Source organism: Astatotilapia calliptera, chromosome 4 (assembly GCF_900246225.1).
Source record: "Astatotilapia calliptera chromosome 4, fAstCal1.2, whole genome shotgun sequence".
Classification (NCBI taxonomy): Eukaryota; Metazoa; Chordata; class Actinopteri; order Cichliformes; family Cichlidae; genus Astatotilapia; species Astatotilapia calliptera.
Window position 1 is genome coordinate 19,599,007 of NC_039305.1, and position 22,112 is coordinate 19,621,118.

General features: G+C 40.5%; 1 gene segment (V, D, J or C); it reads right to left on the reverse strand.

Annotated features, from left to right (window-relative positions):
* Positions 1-20,702: 20,702 nt before the first annotated feature.
* LOC113020966 (Ig heavy chain V region XIG14-like) lies at positions 20,703-21,160 on the reverse strand. The segment is given in 2 exon segments: positions 20,703-21,010; positions 21,101-21,160. Coding segments are annotated over 2 exon segments (351 nt in total).
* Between the last annotated feature and the right edge of the window lie 952 nt (positions 21,161-22,112).

Below are 22,112 nucleotides of genomic sequence, written 5' to 3' on the forward strand. Positions count from 1 at the left end.
GTTTGTCTCCAATGTTGACTCTTGTTATGGCATAGTCTGCTATGTCTGCATCTTCTGTGTCACGCCACAAGAATCTGTGCAAGTGGACTTCTCGATCTTCCAGCCAGACGGAGTTGTACATCTTGCGGATGTCACCAAGGGCGGCGTAGACACCAGCTCGGAACCTCAGCAGGACAGCTCTTATCGGGTTCAGGACATCAGGACCTTTGATGAGGATGTCATTCAGGCTGAGGCCTCTGTACTTCTGGCTGCTGTTCCACACCAACCTCACTGGGGTAGAGACAGAGTGTGGATTTGGCGCGATGAGGTGGCTTATGTACCATACTGGCCCAGTCCAACTCTGCAGGACTTCTTTGGACAGCTTCACTGCAGCTCTGCGGTTTACCATCTCATGAACTTGTGCAGCATAGGCCTTCTTCCATTCAGGTTCTTTAGATAGCTTCATCTCGGTTCTGATGAATGTTGCTTCTACTGCTCTCCTGTTATTTGGCAAGGTTGCTGGATCTTCTACCCATGGGTATTTAGCATTCCAATGCGGTTCACTGTTGTGGTCATCTCCAGTTGAGTAAGTCAGGCCGTTCCTCACGATCTCCATCTCCCTCTCTTCTGCAAGCGTCATTTCTTTACCCCCTGGCTGGCAGCTCCCACAACGACACCCTCCACATCTCGGCTGGCAAGCGGCTCCGATGCTTTCCCACCTCCACCACTTCAGAAAGTCTCTGCTGCTGGTAGCTGTGGTGGATAGAGTCTCAGGGTGATCAGGGTGCTGACAGGAAGCTAGGTCTTTAGTGAACTCTTGGTACTTGAGTGCAGCAGCTCTCATTGATCTTGCGAAGTGAGTTTTGGAGGCGTGGGCCATCAAAGTGACTTCCTCAAAGAGGTCTGGATGCACGCCCCCAATTGTCTTGCCAAGTGGACCGTCCCAGAGAACCAGGTCACCGATGGAACGGATCTTTTGGGGCACCAGCTGGCCTTCTTTATGGCTGATTAGAAGCTGGATCTCTCTGGGTCTGATGAGGTCTTGGAGAGGGATGTCAGGGAAGATCTTTTGTAGCTTCTGAGGTGGAACATGTCTTTCCACTTCAGCAATCTTGTCAAGACCATAGCAGACTAACTGGTGAGGCTTTAAAGTTCCTTTTGAGGTGTTGACACGGATCTTGAGAAGGTAGCGCTTGGTTGCCACAGACACCTTCATACCTCCGATACCCTGGATGACGAGCATGACGTCTTCACTGCGAAGGTTGAGCTTACTTGCAGCTTTATGGGTTATGTAGTTTGTGTCAGATGCTACATCAATTAATGTCCCAATTCTCTGCCCATCATTGGCGATGACGTCCAGGAGCATCAGGATCACAGGGTACTCTTTTAGACCAGTCCCCTCCAGTAGACCTCTCTCTGCTGCCATGGAGTTGAAGGCTCGTGATGAGACGTTGCAGAAAGCTTTCCGACACTCCTGCGCTAGCTCTGGTGATAGTTTAGAGATGAACTCTTCTTGAACCTCTGTATACCTCCTCCCCTCAGCTCTCGCCGGACCAGACTTGGGCCTTTGTGATAAGGGTCGTGGCAAGGGACAAAGAAGGTAATGATGCTGGTCTTTGCACTCTGGTTTTCCACACAGGTAAGTAGTCTTTCTGCAGGGTTCATCGTGGATCTCGAGGCATCTCTTGCAGGCTCCAAGTTGCTGCACTGCATCCTCTTTCTCCTGTAACTTTGTGTTGGTTCGAAACCGTCTGCAGATGTAGAGCTTTCTCTTGTGCTTTGGGTCCCCACAGATGATGCAGCCTGCTGGATCAGTACTGGATTTAACTGACTTGGTACGGGCGTACTTTACTGGGAACTTTATTCTCTCCTTGGCAGGGTCGATGTCTCTCAGCTGGTCTAACTGCTCGTAGATGGACTCTTGAGATTGGAGGTATGCGAGCAGCTTATCAAACCGGTTCTGATAAGTCACAGCATTCTTTGGATCAGCAGCGTGGGTAAGCCAGTCTTTCTTTAGGGACTCAGGCAGCTTGCTTTCAATAGACTTTATTACTAAGAGGTTCTTTATGGCATTTGCTTCATCCAGCTCACTCAAATCATAGAGGGCCTTTTCAACTGCGTGGATAAGCTCTATAATTCTACTAGGCTGGTTGCTACGGACAGGAGGGATAGCTTGAAGCTCCTCAATGATTTCAATGGTGATGGTGGCTTGATTTCCATAGCGGTTCTCAAGGACTCTGAAGATCTCATCGGCCGAGGTGTATGTGGACAGGCGCAGATCTTTGGCCACTTTATCATCGAGGCTATCGAGAAGTTGGAATTTCTTTACTTCCACGGACCCGGTTGGTTCACCTTGCTTTTGCAGAGCCTCCCATTCCTTCCGCCATCTGTAGAACTCACGCTGGCTGCCGGTGAACTTTGGTAAAGCTGTGGCTTTCAGTTTTATGGCTGCGACCGAGGCTGCGTTGCGGACTGTGACAACTGCTTGGTCGGCATCTCTTTTAATCCTCTCTGCTTTGATCAGGACTGCCTTCCCTGACACCAGCTTTGGAAGGCAGGTTTCGAGCTCCATTAGTCGACGATCACAATCTCGCCTCTCAGTAGGTGGAGCCCAGCGGTTCCATGTCTGGTGTGCCTGCTTAGCTTTCTTCACCAGTTCTTCTAGATGGTGGAGCATAAAATCATATGCCTCCAGGGGTGTATCAGGCTGAGTGGATGTGACGTTCTCACACGCCATTTCTGCTGATTTTAGAGCAAGGGTCAGTTCTTTTTCACCATATGATGTCCACAGTGTCTCTCTGATCAGGTGCTTCACCTCCTTCAACTTCTGCTCACATTCTTTCTCCGTTTTTTCGACGTCTGCTCTCTGTTGGCCCATCAGCTCCGGTGTGCCCTCTGCTTCACACTGCGTGATGTAGGCGGCCTCAAGCTCCTCGTTCGCGTCAATCACTTTGGAGCCCTCTACTTTGAGTCTCTTGAAGGAATCCTGCAGCTCCTCTACAGACATATCCATGTGGGTCCTTATTATATGGTTGGTGAGTCTGGAAAACAGTCTCTTTGCAGTGGTTCGCTCTATTTTCAGCTCTTCAAGTGACTTGGACTCAGCCATGCTGCTTTCTTGGTTATTGGTTATTGGTTGGACAGGCAAACGGCAAGTCGCGATTTCCTCCAGGCCCCCAGGTGGAGTCTTCTCCGTCTTTGTGGTGAGCTTTTGTGGAGTCTTCACTGGTCAAGGCCGGTTTCTCTACTGGCCAGGCCGGTTTTTTACTGTCAAGTGTTCCTCTGACTGTGAGGTGTCCACACTTGAAAAAGACCAGACTTTGAATTTCACTCAACTTTATTTAGACCAACTAGTTTGATAGCTGGTAGGTAGCAGCAGGTAAAAAACCTTTCAACACAAAAATAAAGAACATTCCATTAACCATTCAGATAAATTACATGCATTACACAGAAGACAGATGAAATAACAAAATACACTTCAGTAAAGCCATTTACCATGTGGTTAACTGTGTTAATTTAACTGTGGTTCTTAAATATACAAAATGTGTCTTCTTTGCATTAACACTTTTTTATAAACAATTGTATTTTAAAGTATACATTTTAGAGTTCAAACATTTTAATAGACTTTAACTAAGGATTTTCTTTACAAAGAATTATTTTCTTTAAATCAAAACCAAACATTTATTCACTAGTTTTACGATCCACCCAAGGATTTGGGGTAACTATTTTTATATTAATTTATTTTTAATATTAATTAACATAAATATGTGGGAACACTAACTGCACAAACAATTTATTCAAACTTAAACATTCATTTTTGTCAATATAATTAAACTTAAATGCAGCAACTATTTCCCTAAGCGTAAAACATTTGCACAACTGAGCTTCCATAGTCCCAGATACATCTGCAAAAGCAAAATGTGAACTCAAGAGCTTACCGATAGCCTGTCTTGTTCAAAGTCTTCCTCACAGTGGAAAAGTGCTTTGTTTGCCGTCCTCTCAGTATGTTGCACACGGGTCAAATGACTGCTGCATGCATTTTAAGGTCTACTAGGCACGCCCACCCTTGATTGCTCTAATGTGGCTCACCTGGCAGGGCGGCGTACACCAGGCCGTGCTTAGTTGCACCCAAGGTCTAATCAGCGGCCAAGGGCAAGCAGCAGCACCGAACAGGTAGAGGGCAGGAGGAGGAAAAGAGGAATAACAGCCACACCTACTAGGTCAGCGCGACAGGCACAGTAATAAACTGCTGTGTCCTCAGTCTTCAAACTGTCCATCTGTAGATAGAGTTTACTGCTGGAATCATCACTGGAGATGATGAATCTACCCTGGACTGACTGGGAGTAATAGGTGGGATAACCTAAAGTGCCTATATAAGCAATCCACTCCAGTGCTCTTCCAGGAGCCTGTCTAACCCAGGCCATAGCGTAGCTGCCGAGTGTGAATCCAGAGACTGTGCAGGTCAATCTGTGGGACTCTCCAGGCCTTTTAATTAGGTCTGGTTCAGATTGTGTCAGAGTCTGACCTTCAACACCTGTTAAGATATTTAAAAAAATGAATTAAAATTGTGTCACAAACAGAAACAATGCATATACATACTGAGATCAGTGAAAATCTTCCCCTGCCCAGCAGAGAGCTAGAAGCAGCAGTCCTGTCCTGTAGTCCAACATGTTGTTTTTTGTTCTTTACTATCCTCTGTGCTCATTTAAAAAGAGAGAAATGTGCCTAAGTTTTGCATAGACTCCTCCTAACAGGAAAAACTGACAACGAAATCACTTTGGTTTAACTTGGTGAGAAATAAAAATTGTTACATTGCATTAAACTAAACTATTTGTTTATGCAGTGCAGAAAAGCAAATGTCATCTTACTATATGTTGTGGTGACTTGTTCTCATATGTAAGATGGAGTTGTGACCTTGAAACGACTGTTTTGGTGAACCGGCTCTGCACAAACTGGTAATTGGCCTTTAAAAAACAAAAAAAACCTGGGCTTTCCTGAAACGAGACCAGGATTAAGCACCATTTAGTGAAGCTCTATGAAACACCAGTGTTTCCTTAGTGTCTGAAAGACACTCAAAACTTTTATGTGACTTCCTTGAAATTATATTTATGTATATTTTGTCTCTATGTGTATCAATTTGATGTAATTTTGAGATGTGCTTTTGAATTTACGTTTCATTATATTTTAGGTAGGTCATACCCTCAGCAATAACCACACTGACATCTTGCTTTTAACTGCAAACAGCAAGGTAATGTGAGTAATTTATGTGTTTTAGGGTTGGTGCACAATGTTGATCTGTTTCACTGTTTTTTAAAGTTCAATTAAAGTAAGAGGAACTAAACATAAAGTCTGTCTTTATGTTTAGTTGATCAAAATAATAAAAATATGTGGAACAGGATTTTGTACAGCTGCTCAGCCAGCATCAGACACTGTGGCTTTGTCTGTGTCGAGCACAATAATAAACAGCAGAATCTTCAGTCTTCAGAGTGTTCATGTCCAGATACACCTGCTGTCTGTTGTTGTCTCTGGAGATGGTGAACCGGCCTTGAACTGACTGTGCGTAGTATTTGCTAGTAACATCGATAGTGGCAACCCACTCCAGGCCTTTTTCCAGGAGCCTGTCTGACCCATCCCATTAAGTGGCTGCTGAATGTGAATCCAGAGCCTGTACAGGTCAGTCTGTGGGATTCTCCTGGTCTTTTAACCACGGGTTCAGATTCTGTCAGAGTCTGACCATCAACACCTGTCAGAACAAGACAATAGTTACATGTTGTAAATGGTCTTTTTTTGAAAGACGAATGAAGCATTTCTGTTTTTATGGCCATCATGTTAAACTGTGTGAAAAATTGTGTCTGTCAACCCCATAGTATAAGAAAAGTAGAAAAGTTAAGTATTAAAATGATGGTCTTGTGATTTTTTTTTTTTACAGTTTTTAGATTCAAACACGTGTGTGAGTGTGATACTGTATGTTGTGTCTCACAGACCTGTTTATATTGTAGTGTGCCTGTATGTTGTCATATGGTCATTGGAATAAGTGCTTTGTAAGTAAATGGCTTTTGCATCTTTTAACAAAATATTAATATCCATTCATATTAAAAATTAATATTAACACTTCGGATTCAAATGAACTATTTTATACCCAGTCCACTCTACAGCTTTTCGTGGTCTCTATCATATCCAGCCAATATTGCAACTCAATTAGTTATAATCAGATAGGATACGTGACATCTTCTCTCTCCTGCTAGGTCTTTTTTTTTCTCAGAAGGAAACACGGTCTTCAAACTGTTCATCTGTAGATAGATACTGCTGGAATCATGTCTGGTGATGATGAATCTACCCTTGACAAACTGGGGGCAGTAGGTAAGATGACCTAAAGTTTCTTTTAAATCAATCCATTTCCAGGAGCCTGTCTGACACAGACCATAGTGTAGCTGCTGGCTGTACAGTTCAATCTGTGTTCATGCCCACATCTCTTTGTTAACAGTTGAATTGTGAGACATTTTTTTCTTTTGTTAACCGTCTTTATAAGCATTGAAGGGAGTAGACACAATGAAGAGATTTTTCTTTCTTTATTTATTTGTGTGTTTGTTTTGTCTCCTGCTACTTCACAACCAGATTGTTATGTTGCTGCAAATGTACAAGCAGTTAAAGTGTTAACTGATGTGTTTTATTTTTGTTGTTATTGGGACAGTCCACTGTGAGTTTTCATTTCTGTTCTGAACTGACAAAGTGTAGTATTTGGTAGTAATTTTGTCAAAATCCATTTCAGTCCTTGTCTTTTCTTAACACATAAAATTAATTTTTGTTGAAAATAGATGTTTTTTCCTGCTGAGAAAAAAACAGCAGGAGAAAGAAGAAAATAATGAAAGCATGACAAATAATTAGCAGTTATTTAAATTTCTGTCTAAAATACTTTTTTTTTTTTTTTTGGGGGGGGGGGGGGGGTTCACAAAATGTTTGCTTGACTTCTGAAAAAGAAATAGAATTTTCATTATTTTCTCTCTCTGGGAAATACAGCAGCTGTAACTTTAGCTGGCAGTCTCACTGTGTGACAAACTGCACAGAAACTGTGCAGTTTGATATTTGCTGATTTGATAGAATTTTTTTTATTTGAAATTATCTGACACTTTAGAAAACATTACTCCATTTATACATTCCCTTGTTCTGTATCACCAAAGTGTTATGTGACGGCTGTGTGCAGTAGTGATGTGACGTTCTGTATCGAGACTTCGAAGCTTGTGTCAAGTAATTAAGGGAGCGTTTCGAGGCTTGCTTCATTTATGGGAGGAGCTGAAAATGATGACGTCCGAAGCCTCGCTGCCCGGCTGTACCACGTGACTGGTTCATGAAGTGGTTCGAACTTTGCCGCGAGATATGACAGCGATATAAACCCCTCAGACTTCATTCAAAATGTGGGTGTTTGATGGAGAGTTGTTAGTGAGAGTTTGGAGACAGTTTGGAGGTTTATGAGAGTGAGGAGAGAAAGTCAGGAGAGAATGGAGCCAGCTACGAAGAGAAGGATGTCCTCCCCTGTGTGGGAACATTTTGATCTTATTCCTCCCAACAAGGTATGTAAACATCTACAGAAGATGTATTTTCGTAAAACTGATGGTGCAATACAATTTATGTTAAGCTGTCTTTACTTTTGTACAAGGTGAAGTGTTTGCTATGTGCCAGGGAGCTGGGATATAACAACAACACCTCATCGATGCTTAGGCACTACAGAGCTTTGCATGAGAATAAGGGGAACACCGATTGTGGAGCAAGACCAGGTGAGCCATCAAATGCCATGATAATATAGCATGCAGTAATGTTACTAAATGATATAACAATATTATACAACTGTTATAAGTTATGTGTGTGATATTTATATTTGTGCTTTGTCTTTATTGTCTTTCCTCAGGAGAACAATCTCAAATAGATGAAGACCTGGTTAGCATGGTGATTGAGGACTCCCAGCTATTTAGCATTGTGGAGGACAAAGGATTCAAAAGATTTGTTAAATCATTAAATCCCAGCTATGTTCTCCCCACTAAAAGGTCATAAAAGCAGTGAAAATTTAGTTTTTATAGAATAAAATGTGAACAGGCAGGACTGAGGCTCAAAGCCTCAGTGTGTAGCTGTCAACGTTACAAAAGCACAACTACTGTCCACACCCCAACCACACCTCACCTCACAGTAAATGATCATTTCCATTTTAAGCATTTCCAAATAATCATTTTCCATACTGCCAGTATAAATATACACAGTATACTGCCATCACTACAATATACATGTTTTACACACTCCTATTGTTGTTGACATTTACAGGCTGTGTGCAAAAGGTCACACTCTTCAAATTCATGCCAGCTATTATTTTTACGTCCAGTAGGTGTCCTACTAGAGCAAATGAAGCTTCAAGAAGCTTGGATGAACCAACTGGATGAAAAGCTTCAGTGCTTCATGAAGCTTCATCTGCCCATCACTAGTGTGCAGGCAGGAGAAGGACCCAAAGTGCAGACTCCGGAGACAGAAAGTAACTTAAAATAGCTTTAATGCTGAACTCAAAAGGGTAACAAAACTAAGAATACAAAATACACCTACACAGACAGAACACACAGCAAGATAACAGTAGATCACGACAAGGACGGAAGAAAACACAGGGCTTAAATACATAGAGGGAGCAATCAGGGAATGAGTAACAGGAGGGAAACACAGCTGGGGCAAATCAGGCCTAACGAAACAGGGGAAGCAAAACCAGATACATTAACATAAGACATGGACCTTCAAAATAAAACAGGAAACATAACACAGACTGAACTTACAGACACAGACTCACAGGCAGGCACTACAACAGAGGGAACAGAGACGTGGGACCAGGACAGACACCGACACTGACTGGACACGGGGATATCGCAGACAAGGGAGACAGCAACTAAGGAATACACAGAGACAAAACCATAAGAAAGGACTCTAACAAAAACCCAAAGACTAGAAATTATAAATAATATAATAAACTCAAAAACCCTGGGTCAACGACCCAGGCATCCTAACACAAAGAGTGATGTTCAAGTACACGCAACAACTAATGGACCAAAAATGCCCTTTCCAAGTCTTTACATCCAACTTCAACTGCTGAATACAGCACTATAAATGATGCATGAATTACATGCTCTTGTTTCTTTTATTTCCTTGTATGCAATAAGTGCCAGTGATTTATGTGTTATTGTTCTGTCCATTTAAGCTCAGATTGGCTTGATGTTTCAAGGCCTGCAGTGCTTATTTGTTTGTTTGATTTAATAGATTTTTAATATTCTAGCCTTTATATACTTCACAGAATTATATAAAAAAGGAAAAAAAACTTGAAATAAAAAAAAAAAAAGATTTATAGTATACAATATTCAAATCATTACTCAAGAGGTGATGGCTTCTCCTCAGCCTGCAGATTATTGTTTAATATTTAAACAGACATGTCTACTGGAATACCGGCAGTTAGGTAAGAGAAAAAACAAATCAGCATCATATGCTCCCATAATCAGATTTCTATCCTAGGAGCTACTTTTTATTTATTATTCAGTGTCAGCGTTTCAAACAGCACACTTCTCTCCACCCTAACCAGCTGATTCACTGAAATCAAATAAAGTTAAATAATTGTTTGGTGTGCTTTCTTCTGAAACCACACTTGAAACTATAGAATGATCTGTCACACTGACCTCTTCATCCATAACTCTGTGAATGTTTGCATCGCAAATATACATGATGAAATGGTGTAATAATTTGTTGATATCAATTATACGTGTTAGTGTACATTCAGAACCTAAATTCAAACTAGGTGACACTGGATAAAAGATATTGTATTACTAATTAATGATGAAATTGTTTTACCATGAATGTTTAAAACATGTAGGAAAAAAGCCCTGAGTTTACCAAATATTCACTGGAGTTAGGAAACAGAGGAAGTGGTTTTTGTATGGCATTTCTATTGCTCTCTCTCACTGTGTCCCTCGGGCACAATAATAAACTGCTGTGTCCTCAGTCTTCAAGCTGTCCATCTGTAAATAGACTTTACTGCTGGAGTCATCTCTGGAGATGGTGAATCTACCCTGGACTGACTGGGGATAAGAGGTAGCATAACTATAAGTTGAAGTGCTGATATAAGCAATCCACTCCAGTCTTTTTCCAGGAGCCTGTCTGACCCAAACCATCCGGTAGTCTCTGAATGTGAATCCAGAGGCTGTGCAGGTCAATCTGTGAGATTCTCCAGGTCTTTTAATTAGGTCTGGTTCAGATTGTGTCAGAGTCTGACCATTAACACCTGGTAAGACATAAACAAACAAAAAAAACCCAATAATAATAATGAATTATTCTCCAAATAATTAATGTTAAATCAAGATCAGGGGAAATCCTCACCTGCCCACCAAATAACTGAAAGCAGCAGTCTTGTCTTGTAATCCATGATACAGTACTGCAAAGTACCCAGAGTTGTCTGTTATCTTCTCCAACAGATGGATAAGTAGTGGTGGAAGATGTTTTGCATAGACTCCGCCTTACTTAACTGAGGAGTTTTCACAATTTTTCAAATGAATACTTTGGCAAAAAGGTTAACCTCATCTCTGAAACTCCAAATAAGCTCGTTCAACACTATGTTGAGCTAAAAACATCAACAGCTTGAAGTGAAGCTGGTTATTTAAAAATACAAACAAACACAGAATTTATCTTTGTGGTTTAAATAATGTTTCAGATAAATCAGTATTGCAGTTCCTCTGTTGAAAGAATGATGGTTTAATCTGCAAATACCCCACTGGCTTTGTGAAATAACTGCAAGAAGAGGGATAACAATGAGTGCAACAGAAAATGAAACTGAAGACATGGATAGCAGCTGATGCATCTCATTGTAAAGATGCTTGCAAAATATTTTTTAGAAGAGACAACAGGGCACAACTGTCAGACATCAAACAAGAATTAAGGCAAGCAAAGGAAAGGATTGTAGTAACTATTAGATTTGTACGACTGGACAATGTGACTTCAATTGTTTTTTACTTTTGGTATTTAGTTTGAGAAAAGTATGTGCCATCCAACAGGTAACATCACTGACACAGTCTAAAGCAGACGATTCTTTAGGTTCACTATGTTTTAAGCTGTGTTTAAGTACAGGGAGTGCAGAATTATTAGGCAAGTTGTATTTCTGAGGAATAATTTTATTATTGAACAACAACCATGTTCTCAATGAACCCAAAAAACTCATTAATATCAAAGCTGAATGTTTTTGGAAGTAGTTTTTAGTTTGTTTTTAGTTTTAGCTATTTTAGGGGGATATCTGTGTGTGCAGGTGACTATTACTGTGCATAATTATTAGGCAACTTAACAAAAAACAAATATATACCCATTTCAATTATTTATTTTTACCAGTGAAACCAATATAACATCTCCACATTCACAAATATACATTTCTGAGATTCAAAAACAAAACAAAAACAAATCAGCGACCAATATAGCCACCTTTCTTTGCAAGGACACTCAAAAGCCTGCCATCCATGGATTCTGTCAGTGTTTTGATCTGTTCACCATCAACATTGCGTGCAGCAGCAACCACAGCCTCCCAGACACTGTTCAGAGAGGTGTACTGTTTTCCCTCCTTGTAAATCTCACATTTGATGATGGACCACAGGTTCTCAATGGGGTTCAGATCAGGTGAACAAGGAGGCCACGTCATTAGTTTTTCTTCTTTTATACCCTTTCTTGCCAGCCACGCTGTGGAGTACTTGGACGCGTGTGATGGAGCATTGTCCTGCATGAAAATCATGTTTTTCTTGAAGGATGCAGACTTCTTCCTGTACCACTGCTTGAAGAAGGTGTCTTCCAGAAACTGGCAGTAGGACTGGGAGTTGAGCTTGACTCCATCCTCAACCCGAAAAGGCCCCACAAGCTCATCTTTGATGATACCAGCCCAAACCAGTACTCCACCTCCACCTTGCTGGCGTCTGAGTCGGACTGGAGCTCTCTGTCCTTTACCAATCCAGCCACGGGCCCATCCATCTGGCCCATCAAGACTCACTCTCATTTCATCAGTCCATAAAACCTTAGAGAAATCAGTCTTGAGATATTTCTTGGCCCAGTCTTGACGTTTCAGCTTGTGTGTCTTGTTCAGTGGTGGTCGTCTTTCAGCCTTTCTTACCTTGGCCATGTCTCTGAGTATTGCACACCTTGTGCTTTTGGGCACTCCAGTGATGTTGCAGCTCTGAAATATGGCCAAACTGGTGGCAAGTGGCATCTTGGCAGCTGCACGCTTGACTTTTCTCAGTTCATGAGCAGTTATTTTGCGCCTTGGTTTTTCCACACGCTTCTTGCGACCCTGTTGACTATTTTGAATGAAACGCTTGATTGTTTGATGATCACGCTTCGGAAGCTTTGCAATTTTGAGACTGCTGCATCCCTCTGCAAGATATCTCACTATTTTTGACTTTTCTGAGCCTGTCAAGTCATTCTTTTGACCCATTTTGCCAAAGGAAAGGACGTTGCCTAATAATTATGCACACCTGATATAGGGTGTTGATGTCATTAGACCACACCCCTTCTCATTACAGAGATGCACATCACCTAATATGCTTAATTGGTAGTAGGCTTTCGAGCCTATACAGCTTGGAGTAAGACAACATGCATGAAGAGGATGATGTGGACAAAATACTCATTTGCCTAATAATTCTGCACTCCCTGTATAGCACTATGTTTCCCCCATAGCAAAGAAATCTATTGAAAGGAAAGCATGATGAAAGACAAGCAAAAATTAAATAATGCAACATACTATAGTAAATATGACTGAAGATAATGACACACTGGCTCTCTTTTTGAAATGCTGCATTTGGATCTAAATTAATTAAACTCACTCTCTCCTCTGTCACCTACACAAATATTTAATAATAATAGAAACACAAATAATATTGGTAATTTTTCTATAGATAGTTAACATTGCTAACATAGATGACAAATAGGAGTGTCATGTTTTTTTTTTGTAATACATTATGATGTCTTTCACCACACTTTGAAACAATGTTTTGAAAATTATTATTATTACGTTATTCATTTCTTGTTTAGATACAGGTGTGTGTGTGTGTGTGTGCGTGCGTGTGTGTGTGTTTGTGTGTCTTCAGAATATTTTAATTGTAAAATGTATTTATTCATCTATTGTTTTACTTTCTATACCTGTTTTCTATAGTGGTATCATACATTTACTTAAGCAAATGTGTTACAGTTTTTTGCATGCAAATTATTTGTTCCTTTTTCCAATATTTATGTTGAATCTCTTTTCTTTCCAATCATCCATTTACCTCAACTTATCTGGGCCAGGCCTCCCTTTCCCTAGACACCACCTCCACTTTATCTGGGGGATCACAGAGTTTTTCCAAGGCCAGCTGAGAGACATAATCTCTCCGGGGTGTCCTGGGTCTGTACAAGCCATCCTCCCAGTGGGACGTGCCTGGAACACCTCACCCAGGAACAATGTTCCCTCTAATTTTTCATGTGTCTGAGCGAACACACAAACTCCCTGAGTGGACACTTGGACCACAGTGAGCAACATTAGACGTGTGCACTGTGGTCACGCCAGCATCGAATCCATCCAAGTTGCATGGTTTATTAAAATAATCAAATTACAGCATTTACATTTATGTTAGACTACTTTTAATTAACTGCTTTAGCCCACTTAAAATGAAAATGTAAAAAAAATCTTGTTCATAACACTATTGGAAATAAAAATAACTTGAACTCCAACTTTGAAAACACAACTTTCTTTTTTTTTTCTTTTTTCTTTTTTTATAAAGCTCTGACTTGTATTATGAGTCTGAGTCTGTGGTCTGGGAGTCCTGTAACTCTCTGTCTGCAAAATACAGGATATAATGACCAATGCTGGGCAACTAATGATATAGTTACTTCTTCAAAAAAGTAACTGAGTTATGCAAACAACAAAGTTTTTTGCAGCTGTTTACCTAAAAATGCAGCCAAGGCATTATTTTAAATAAACATTTCAAACTATTTACAGAACAATCACCTGTTCTGCATCAAATTTGATGCCACACAAATTATTTGTGCCACTCCAAAAAATAATTTCTGTCCACTATGAGATAAACGGGAACAACAGCCTGATACCTGCAGGCCTGACAACAGGAGATGTATAACTCTTGTAACACCTGTAACACTCAGTAGTCGCCTCATTGTTCTGACACACACAACAAAACTATTGACTACACTACACACTAACTACACAAGATTTGCGCTAAACATCGCAAATCTCTCACATCTCAAAACAACTCCTAAAACTTCCCCCTTCCTAAACATCAAAATGCCATGTTGCCATATCATTTTTTGATTGGTCGACATGGTACATTTTTCGACCAATAGGAAAGGGTTTTTTTGGTTTTGTCTTTGCTCACAGGCGGAGAGTGCCTTCGAGCGTTTTCCTTATAAAACGCAGTTTTTACCGTTTCTTCCCGCAGTAAATATAAACAACGATAGTATTCAGGAAGAAAACCAAACACTGCATATATTTTTATCATAACTCTGGTTTTACGTGGCCTATCAACACAATTTAAAAACTGTTGAACACTAACGGTTGCACACGTTATCATTAACGTGCTTTGCTAGCTAAAACACCGGTGTCAGCACATAAGGACGCTGTCATAGCCTGTCAACGACGTTGATTAGCTGCGTATATATGAAAGTGAATTGCATCATTGGCTGGACTATGGGATAAGGTGGCATCGTTCTAATCCCATACGGGAGCAGCCAGTCACTTACTGACTAACACTGCAAAACAGAATTGTTAACGTATTTATTTTAATTTCAATTCAGGTTAGTTTTTTTTTCTGTGCGCAATGCAGATTTTCTGTGCGCAGTGACTCTGCCAGCAGTGCGCAACTGCGCCCATGTGCAGCTTAGAGGGAACATTGCCCAGGAAGTGGATAATCCTTGTGAGATGCACACGGTTTATATTTTTATTCAAAAATATTTTGTGGATGTTCAGTGTTCACTTTTAACGTGTAATAATAACTTTTCCCACGTATGTGTATTAATAATAAGTTATGTTGAAAATACACATCCACAGAGCATCCATTCCTTTGGTTAAAAATATTAAAAAATAATGATAAGAATTTAGGAATTTATGTTTCTATTTCCATTTCTTCATTAAACAAATTTACAAAATAATGATTCACATAAATATTGTTAGAGTGAGGAGATTCTTTAAAATCATTAGTGGTCAGGGATCTCCTCCCCACAAATGAGCTCCTGCAGTGTCTCAACTAATGTTGAGGCATTGTGAAGATTTTCAGGTCTACAGGTTCAGGACTACTGATGTTTTGTTTTCTACTGACTCTCTGACACAGTAATACGTAATAGTGTCAGTTGGGGAGCTGCAGAGAGAATAAGAAACCTGACATCATGACAATCATCTTTATTCATAACCAAAGAGATAAAGGAGAAATGAGTCTGAGAACAGGAAGGGTAGACAGGAAAAAACACACCCCAAAAGAAAACCATTGGCTGCTCTATGCCTCAGATCAAGTCTTTTCCACGCAAGCTGTCTGATCCAGGCTGTGTGAAAGCTGCCAAAACATAAGAGACCTGACAGGTGATGACAACATCTTGTCACGAAAAGATTGGCAACTCGAGAGGTTTGGATAATTTCTGTTACTCTGTCTGGATTACATACCTGGAAATCATATCAGCTTCATTATTTTCGTCATTCACCGAACAGAGCATTCTGTGAAAAGGTGGTCCGCCTGAATGCCAGTTCACAATCACCTCTAACAGTGGCTCGAGTCAGTCGAGACCCGGCAACACTGCTAGACTTTTGTTTAATAAAATCACTCATTGGTGGAGGCGCCAGACCATGTATAACTTTGTATATTAGACAGGCAGATTTAAATAATTTGAAATTAGTAAAATTTAAAAACTTGTATTTTTCTAAAATTTGACAATGGTGATATGAAAAAGGTTTTTTATCTAATATTTTCAATGCTCTTTTGTAGCATACTTCGATTGGCCCAATAGCAGCAGAGCTCGTATAGGACCACATTGTAATACAATATTCAATATGAGCCAGTATCATAGAATGCAGGAATGTAATCGCTGCTGTGTCTGTTAATGATGTGCGGATATGTCTAAAGTTCTATATATTAACATTTACAGTTTTCACTACTTTTTTAATGTGTTTTTTAAAGGATAATTAGAGTCTAGTAGCACTCCCAAATACTTAAATTCCTCAACATTAATTAATTCTTGTGCACCCAAGCAGACTTTTACTGCAGCCACGGTTGTTTTAGGTTTACTAAAAAACATTGATACGGTCTTTTTAAAATTAAGGCACAAGCATGAGTCATTCAGCCATTTTTGTAAGTCATGTAATGCCAGTGAAAGCTGATGGGCTGCATCATCAGCAGTTTTGGCTTGCGTAAAAATTACCGTATCATCCGCATACATAATCGTGTCCACATTTTTGCACACATTAGGCAAGTCATTTACATAAAGTGAAAATAACAGGGGGCCTAGAATTGAACCCTGGGGGACACCTTGCGTACAGTAAAGATAGGGTGACTTGCTATTCTTTATTTGCACGCATTGTTTTCTATCTGCTAGATAAGACTGTATCCATTTAACAGTGTGATTACTAAAGTTAAATGTCGACAGTCTAGACAAGAGCTTAAGATGATTCACAGTGTCAAACGCACACTTGAAATCAAGAAAAACAGCCGCAACATAACTGCTCTTGTCTAAGTAAGATTTCACTCTCTCAACAAAAACACAGACAGCCGTTTCAGTTGAATGAAGAGTGCGAAATCCAAATTGCATAGGGTGCAAACCCGGAAAAGAGTCATTAAGATGTTTGATGATAGAGTTACCAACCCACTTTTCTGCTATCTTTGAAAAGATAGGGAGTATGCTAATAGGTCGATAATTAGCAGGGTCTGTTTTATCACCGGATTTATAAATTGGTGTAACTTTTGCCACCTTCCAACTCAGAGGAACGACTGCCTGCGTGATTGATAAATTAATAAGATGGTCACAGGCACCCAAAAACAAGATTTATAATGCTTCAAGAAATTGGTATCAAATCCAAACTCATCCCTTGCTTTAGAACATCTTCTAATTTTCTGAATATTGAACTTTGAATCTGGAGAAGAAACATCCTCTTTGGTGTCGGCATTCCCAATATTTTGTTGAGGGTCACAAGAATTAGAAAACAATTGTGCAATTTCATTAATAGTACTTTGGAAAAAATCATTTAAATTAGTAGCTAGGCTGAGAGGCTCTGATACCAGTTCATTGGCATTAAATGTTGCTCTTGACTATTTGGAATAAATGTTTTTTTTTATATTCATGCTTTTACTGACACATCTCAGTCGCTTTTTAGTCAGCTTTCTAGAGAAGAATATTGCATTGTGGTCAGACAAGCCAGTCAAAAAGTTATATGTTTTTATCATTCTATCCGGTTTGTTAGAAAACACCAGGTCTATTAGAGTTCTAGAGCGATTTGTTATTCTAGTGCAGGGGTGTCAAACTCAAATACACAGTGGGCCAAAATTCAAAACTGGAACAAAGTCGCGGGCTAACACTAATATTTATTGAAATATATTTATTCCTCCAGATATAAGAATGAAGCTTTTCTTATGGACTCAAACACGTTTTGCTGAAAAACTGAATATGGAACAAGCAAAGCTTAATACTAAACAATATATATATTAGCTGTATAATACCAGTCTCTTCTTTCTCCGCAAACTAAGAAGAGCAGGAGCACCAGCCCCCATCATGTACACTTTCTACAGAGGCACCATCGAGAGCATCCTGTCGAGCTGCATCACTGTGTGGTTTGGAGCCTGCAATGCGTCCTGTCATAGAACCCTCCAACGCATAGTGAGAGCTGCAGAGAGGATCATTGGTGTCTCTCTCCCCTCCCTCCAGGACATTTACAGCACCCGTCTCACTAAAAAAGCCCTTTGCATAGCGGCTGATCCCACGCACCCAATGCAAAGCTTCTTCAAGCTGCTGCCGTCGGGGAGGAGACTGCGGAGTCTCCAGGCCAGGACCAGCAGGCTGAAGGACAGCTTCATCCATCAGGCTGTCAGGAAGCTTAACTCCCTCCCGATTCTGCCCCCTCTCCCCTCTCTCCTCCACGGTCTCACTGAACTCTGTCACACACACACAAACACACACACTCTCTGACTCACTCACTGGCCTGCACCAGTTACCAGTCACTTTGTGGAGCATTGGACTGCCATTACCTCACAAGACTTTGTTGTTACACTTTCTCTTACCGTACACTACTAAATCTCCATTTGCACTATTTGCCTATTTGCACTACTCTGCCTGGTTTACACTCAATGTCACTTACCCATTACATTGTATATTGTATAGCTTTCTTGTTATATGTAAAATTGTATTTATTTAAATTTTTACTTTTTAATTATTTTACTTGCATTTTTAATCACTTTTATATTTAAATATATTTAAATGTTCATTTGCTATTTATCTAGGGATTGAGAGTAACGCAATTTCTATTCTCTGTATGTCCTGTACATGTGGCAGAATCGACAAATAAAGTTGACTTTGACTTTGACTTTGACTAAGCCAGCTCTAATAGTAATTTGGTATGGCTTCGCGGGCCAAATGTAATTAGGCTGCGGGCCAAATTTGGCCCGCGGGCCAGAGTTTGACACCTATGTTCTAGTGGGATCATTGATCATTTGTTTTAAACCAAAATTATCTGTGATTTCTTTTAGTTTCTTTCTGTCACTTTTGTTATCCCAATTTACATTTAAGTCTCCCATTAGGATAAGTTCATTGTTGAAGTCGCAAGAATTCAGAAGTGCCTTGAATTGGTCATAAAAATCTACTTTTGCTAAAGGTGGGCGATAAAGACATAAAACAGTAAATGACATTTCTGCTGAGAGTGACACTTTAACTCCCACACATTCAACAGAGATTTCATTGGGCCAGATCATTTGTGTACATTTTAGAGAGTCCTTCATATACAATAACACCCCTCCCCCCTTTCCTTGATGCCTATCTTTTCTGAAGACATGGTAGCCTTGTAGAGTTACCAGTGCTTGTGGAGAAGAGGGTTTGAGCCAAGTTTCCGAAAGTCCCATGAAATCAACATTTGAATTAATGAGAAGATGTTCCAGTTGTTCCCTCTTAGGGGCCATGCTGCGTATGTTCAGATGGCCACCTAGGAGCCCTCTGTCTTTACACTGTGGATCCCATATAGTCCTAGCTTGATTAAGAGTCCGAAATAACTTACGATCGATGCTTTTTAAACACAGGGTTCCTCTGTGTACCTATGGGTGTGATAGGTTGTGTTGACTTACTAGGTTTAGTTGTAATCGGGACCTGCAATGATGGTGTTAGCCCAAGAAGCTGCTGTAACCCTGGTAGCAGTGATGGTGTTAGTTCAGGAGGCTGCTGTAACCCTGGTAGCAGTGATGGTGTTAGTCCAGAAGGCTGCTGTAGCCCAGGTGTTAGTCCAGAAGGCTGCTGTAGCCCAGGTGGCAGTGATGGTGTTGGTCCAGGAGGCTGATGTAGCCCAGGTAGCAGTGATGGTGTTAGCCCAGGGAGCTGCTGTAGCCCAGGTAGCAGTGATGGTGTTGGCCTAGGAAGCTGCTGTAGCCTAGGGAGCTTCTGTAGCCCTGGTAGCAGTGATGGTGTTAGCCCAGGGAGCTGATGTAGCCAAGGTAGCAGTGATGGTGTTAGCCCAGGGAGCTGCTGTAGCCAAGGTAGCAGTGATGGTGTTAGCCCAGGAGGCTGCTGTAGCCCTATTGGTAGTGATGGTGTTAGTCCAGGAGGCTTCTGTAACCCTATTAGCAGTCAAGGTCTTAGTCCACGATGCTGCTCTAGCCCAGGTGGCAGTGATGATGTTAGCGCAGGACGCTGCTGTAGCCCTGGTAGCAGTGATGGTGTTAGCCCAGGAAGCTGCTGTAGCCCAGGTAGCAGTGACGGTGTTAGCCCACAGTGCTGCTGTAGCCCAGGTAGCAGTGATGGTGTTGGCCTAGGAAGCTGCTGTAGCCTAGGAAGCTGCTGTAGCCTAGGGAGCTTCTGTAGCCCTGGTAGCAGTGATGGTGTTAGCCCAGGGAGCTGATGTAGCCAAGGTAGCAGTGATGGTGTTAGCCCAGGGAGCTGCTGTAGCCAAGGTAGCAGTGATGGTGTTAGCCCAGGGAGCTGCTGTAGCCAAGGTAGCAGTGATGGTGTTATCCCAGGGAGCTGCTGCAACTGTAGCACAGGACTTGAAACAGGTCCGGGGTTATGCTCAACATCGCCAGCCAGAAGTATTATCATCAAGAGATTCACAACCCCCAGGAATGATCTAGATACCGTTTTAACACGTTTACCTGGGGGCGGCCTAGCATGTCCACAATCCAGGATTCTTGAGTACAAAAGATGTTGGAGAGTTGAATTAATCATTTTCCGTGGATACATTAAGCTCAAGAGGAAGTAGAAAGACAAGAAGAGACCAAACAAACATGGCAAAATCCAAGGTTTTTTGATATATTTTTTTGGCAAACACACAGGACCTGCCTGCCTCTGTGGTTTCGCCCTGGCGGCCATCTTGCATAAATAAGTGATTCACATGAATATTGTAATATTGTTAGAATGAGCAGATTCTTTAAATCTTTAATTGTCTGAGAACTCCTCCTCTGGTTTCTTTAGTAATGTTCAGGCACTGTGAAGTTTTTGTTCAGGTCTACTGATGCTTCATGTTACTGTGACTCTCTGGCACAGTAATACACAGCAGTGTCTTCAGGCTGCACATTCGTCCCCCTGAGAGTGACTGTTTTGCTGGAAGATTCAAAGCTGATGCTGAACTTGTTTTTAAGTGAATCTTTGTAGTATGTTGTCCATCCATCTCCTGCCCTTCCAATCCACTCCAGTCCTTTTCCTGCAGGCTGTCTGATCCAAGCTGTTGGGTAGCTGCCGAGAGAATAAGAAACCTGACAGGTGATGGTCAGGTGTTCCCCTGGCTGTACAATCATGGAGGCTGGCTGTGTCAATGTTTCAGAATTTACACCTGTTAACAGAAAAGTATATTTCATAATAAATGATCAAATTGCGCTGAGAAAACTGAACTATTGATTGTGAGAAATCCAGAGAGACTCACGTGATCCAGCTAACAACAGCAGCAGCAGAGCTACAGAAAACATGATTTAGGTTGAGACTGATATTCTGGAATCTCCACGCAAAGAAAATGTGCAGAGTTTTATGGCTGAGCAGAAAGGAAGCCAAGTTTGCATAAAATCAAACATATAAAGCATCTTTGTTGACCTAACTCTGACTCATTAAGGAGGCTGTGTACCATCATTGTATGTTTATGTTATTAAACAAATAAGATGTATTTATATCCTTATTTGTGCACCAGAAGCGATTCACTTTGTTTCAGATCTTAAAGACTGTTTCCACAGAAGCTTTAAACAGTGACATTTATTGATTCATACATTGCTTTACTTACTTATTTATTTTCTGTATCGTCATGGAAATACACTTAAACATGTTTGGATATTTTTACAGACATACCCTGTTTACAGATGTCAGACACACAGAAACAAAGAGCTTACAGAGAAAAATAGCTGCTCAGAAAATGTAATATATTTACTTAGGTCTCTTTTACATGTATGTATGCACTAATCTTAATTGTTGAAAAGCTTTTAAAAAAATGATGAATCTTTGTGGCAGTAAGTGCAGTTACAAAGTGGTTAATTTTATTGTGAAAAATAAATAAACAATTTTCCCCATTTTTGTGCATCAATAACATGTTATGTAAAAAAATCCATGTGTACCTTTGACTTTTTCCAACTGGCAAATAAAGACACATTTCTTTTCGTTAGGAACCAAAATGCACTTAAATATGAAGAAGCAATAATTTGTGTCATGTTATTTATTTTTTTCATTAGGTGAAGACGCAATTATGAAATTTACATAAATATTTTTAGAGTAAAGAAAGTTGCTGTTTTTTTGTTTTTTTTACTTATTATTGTTTTTTAAATCATGAAAACTTTTTAATATCCTTTTGGGTCTGACAACTTATTCTTTGGTTGGTCTACAGATGTTTGGTGTCATTGTGTTTTTCTGGCACAGTAATACACCGAGGTGTCATCAGGTTGCTGAACTTGTTC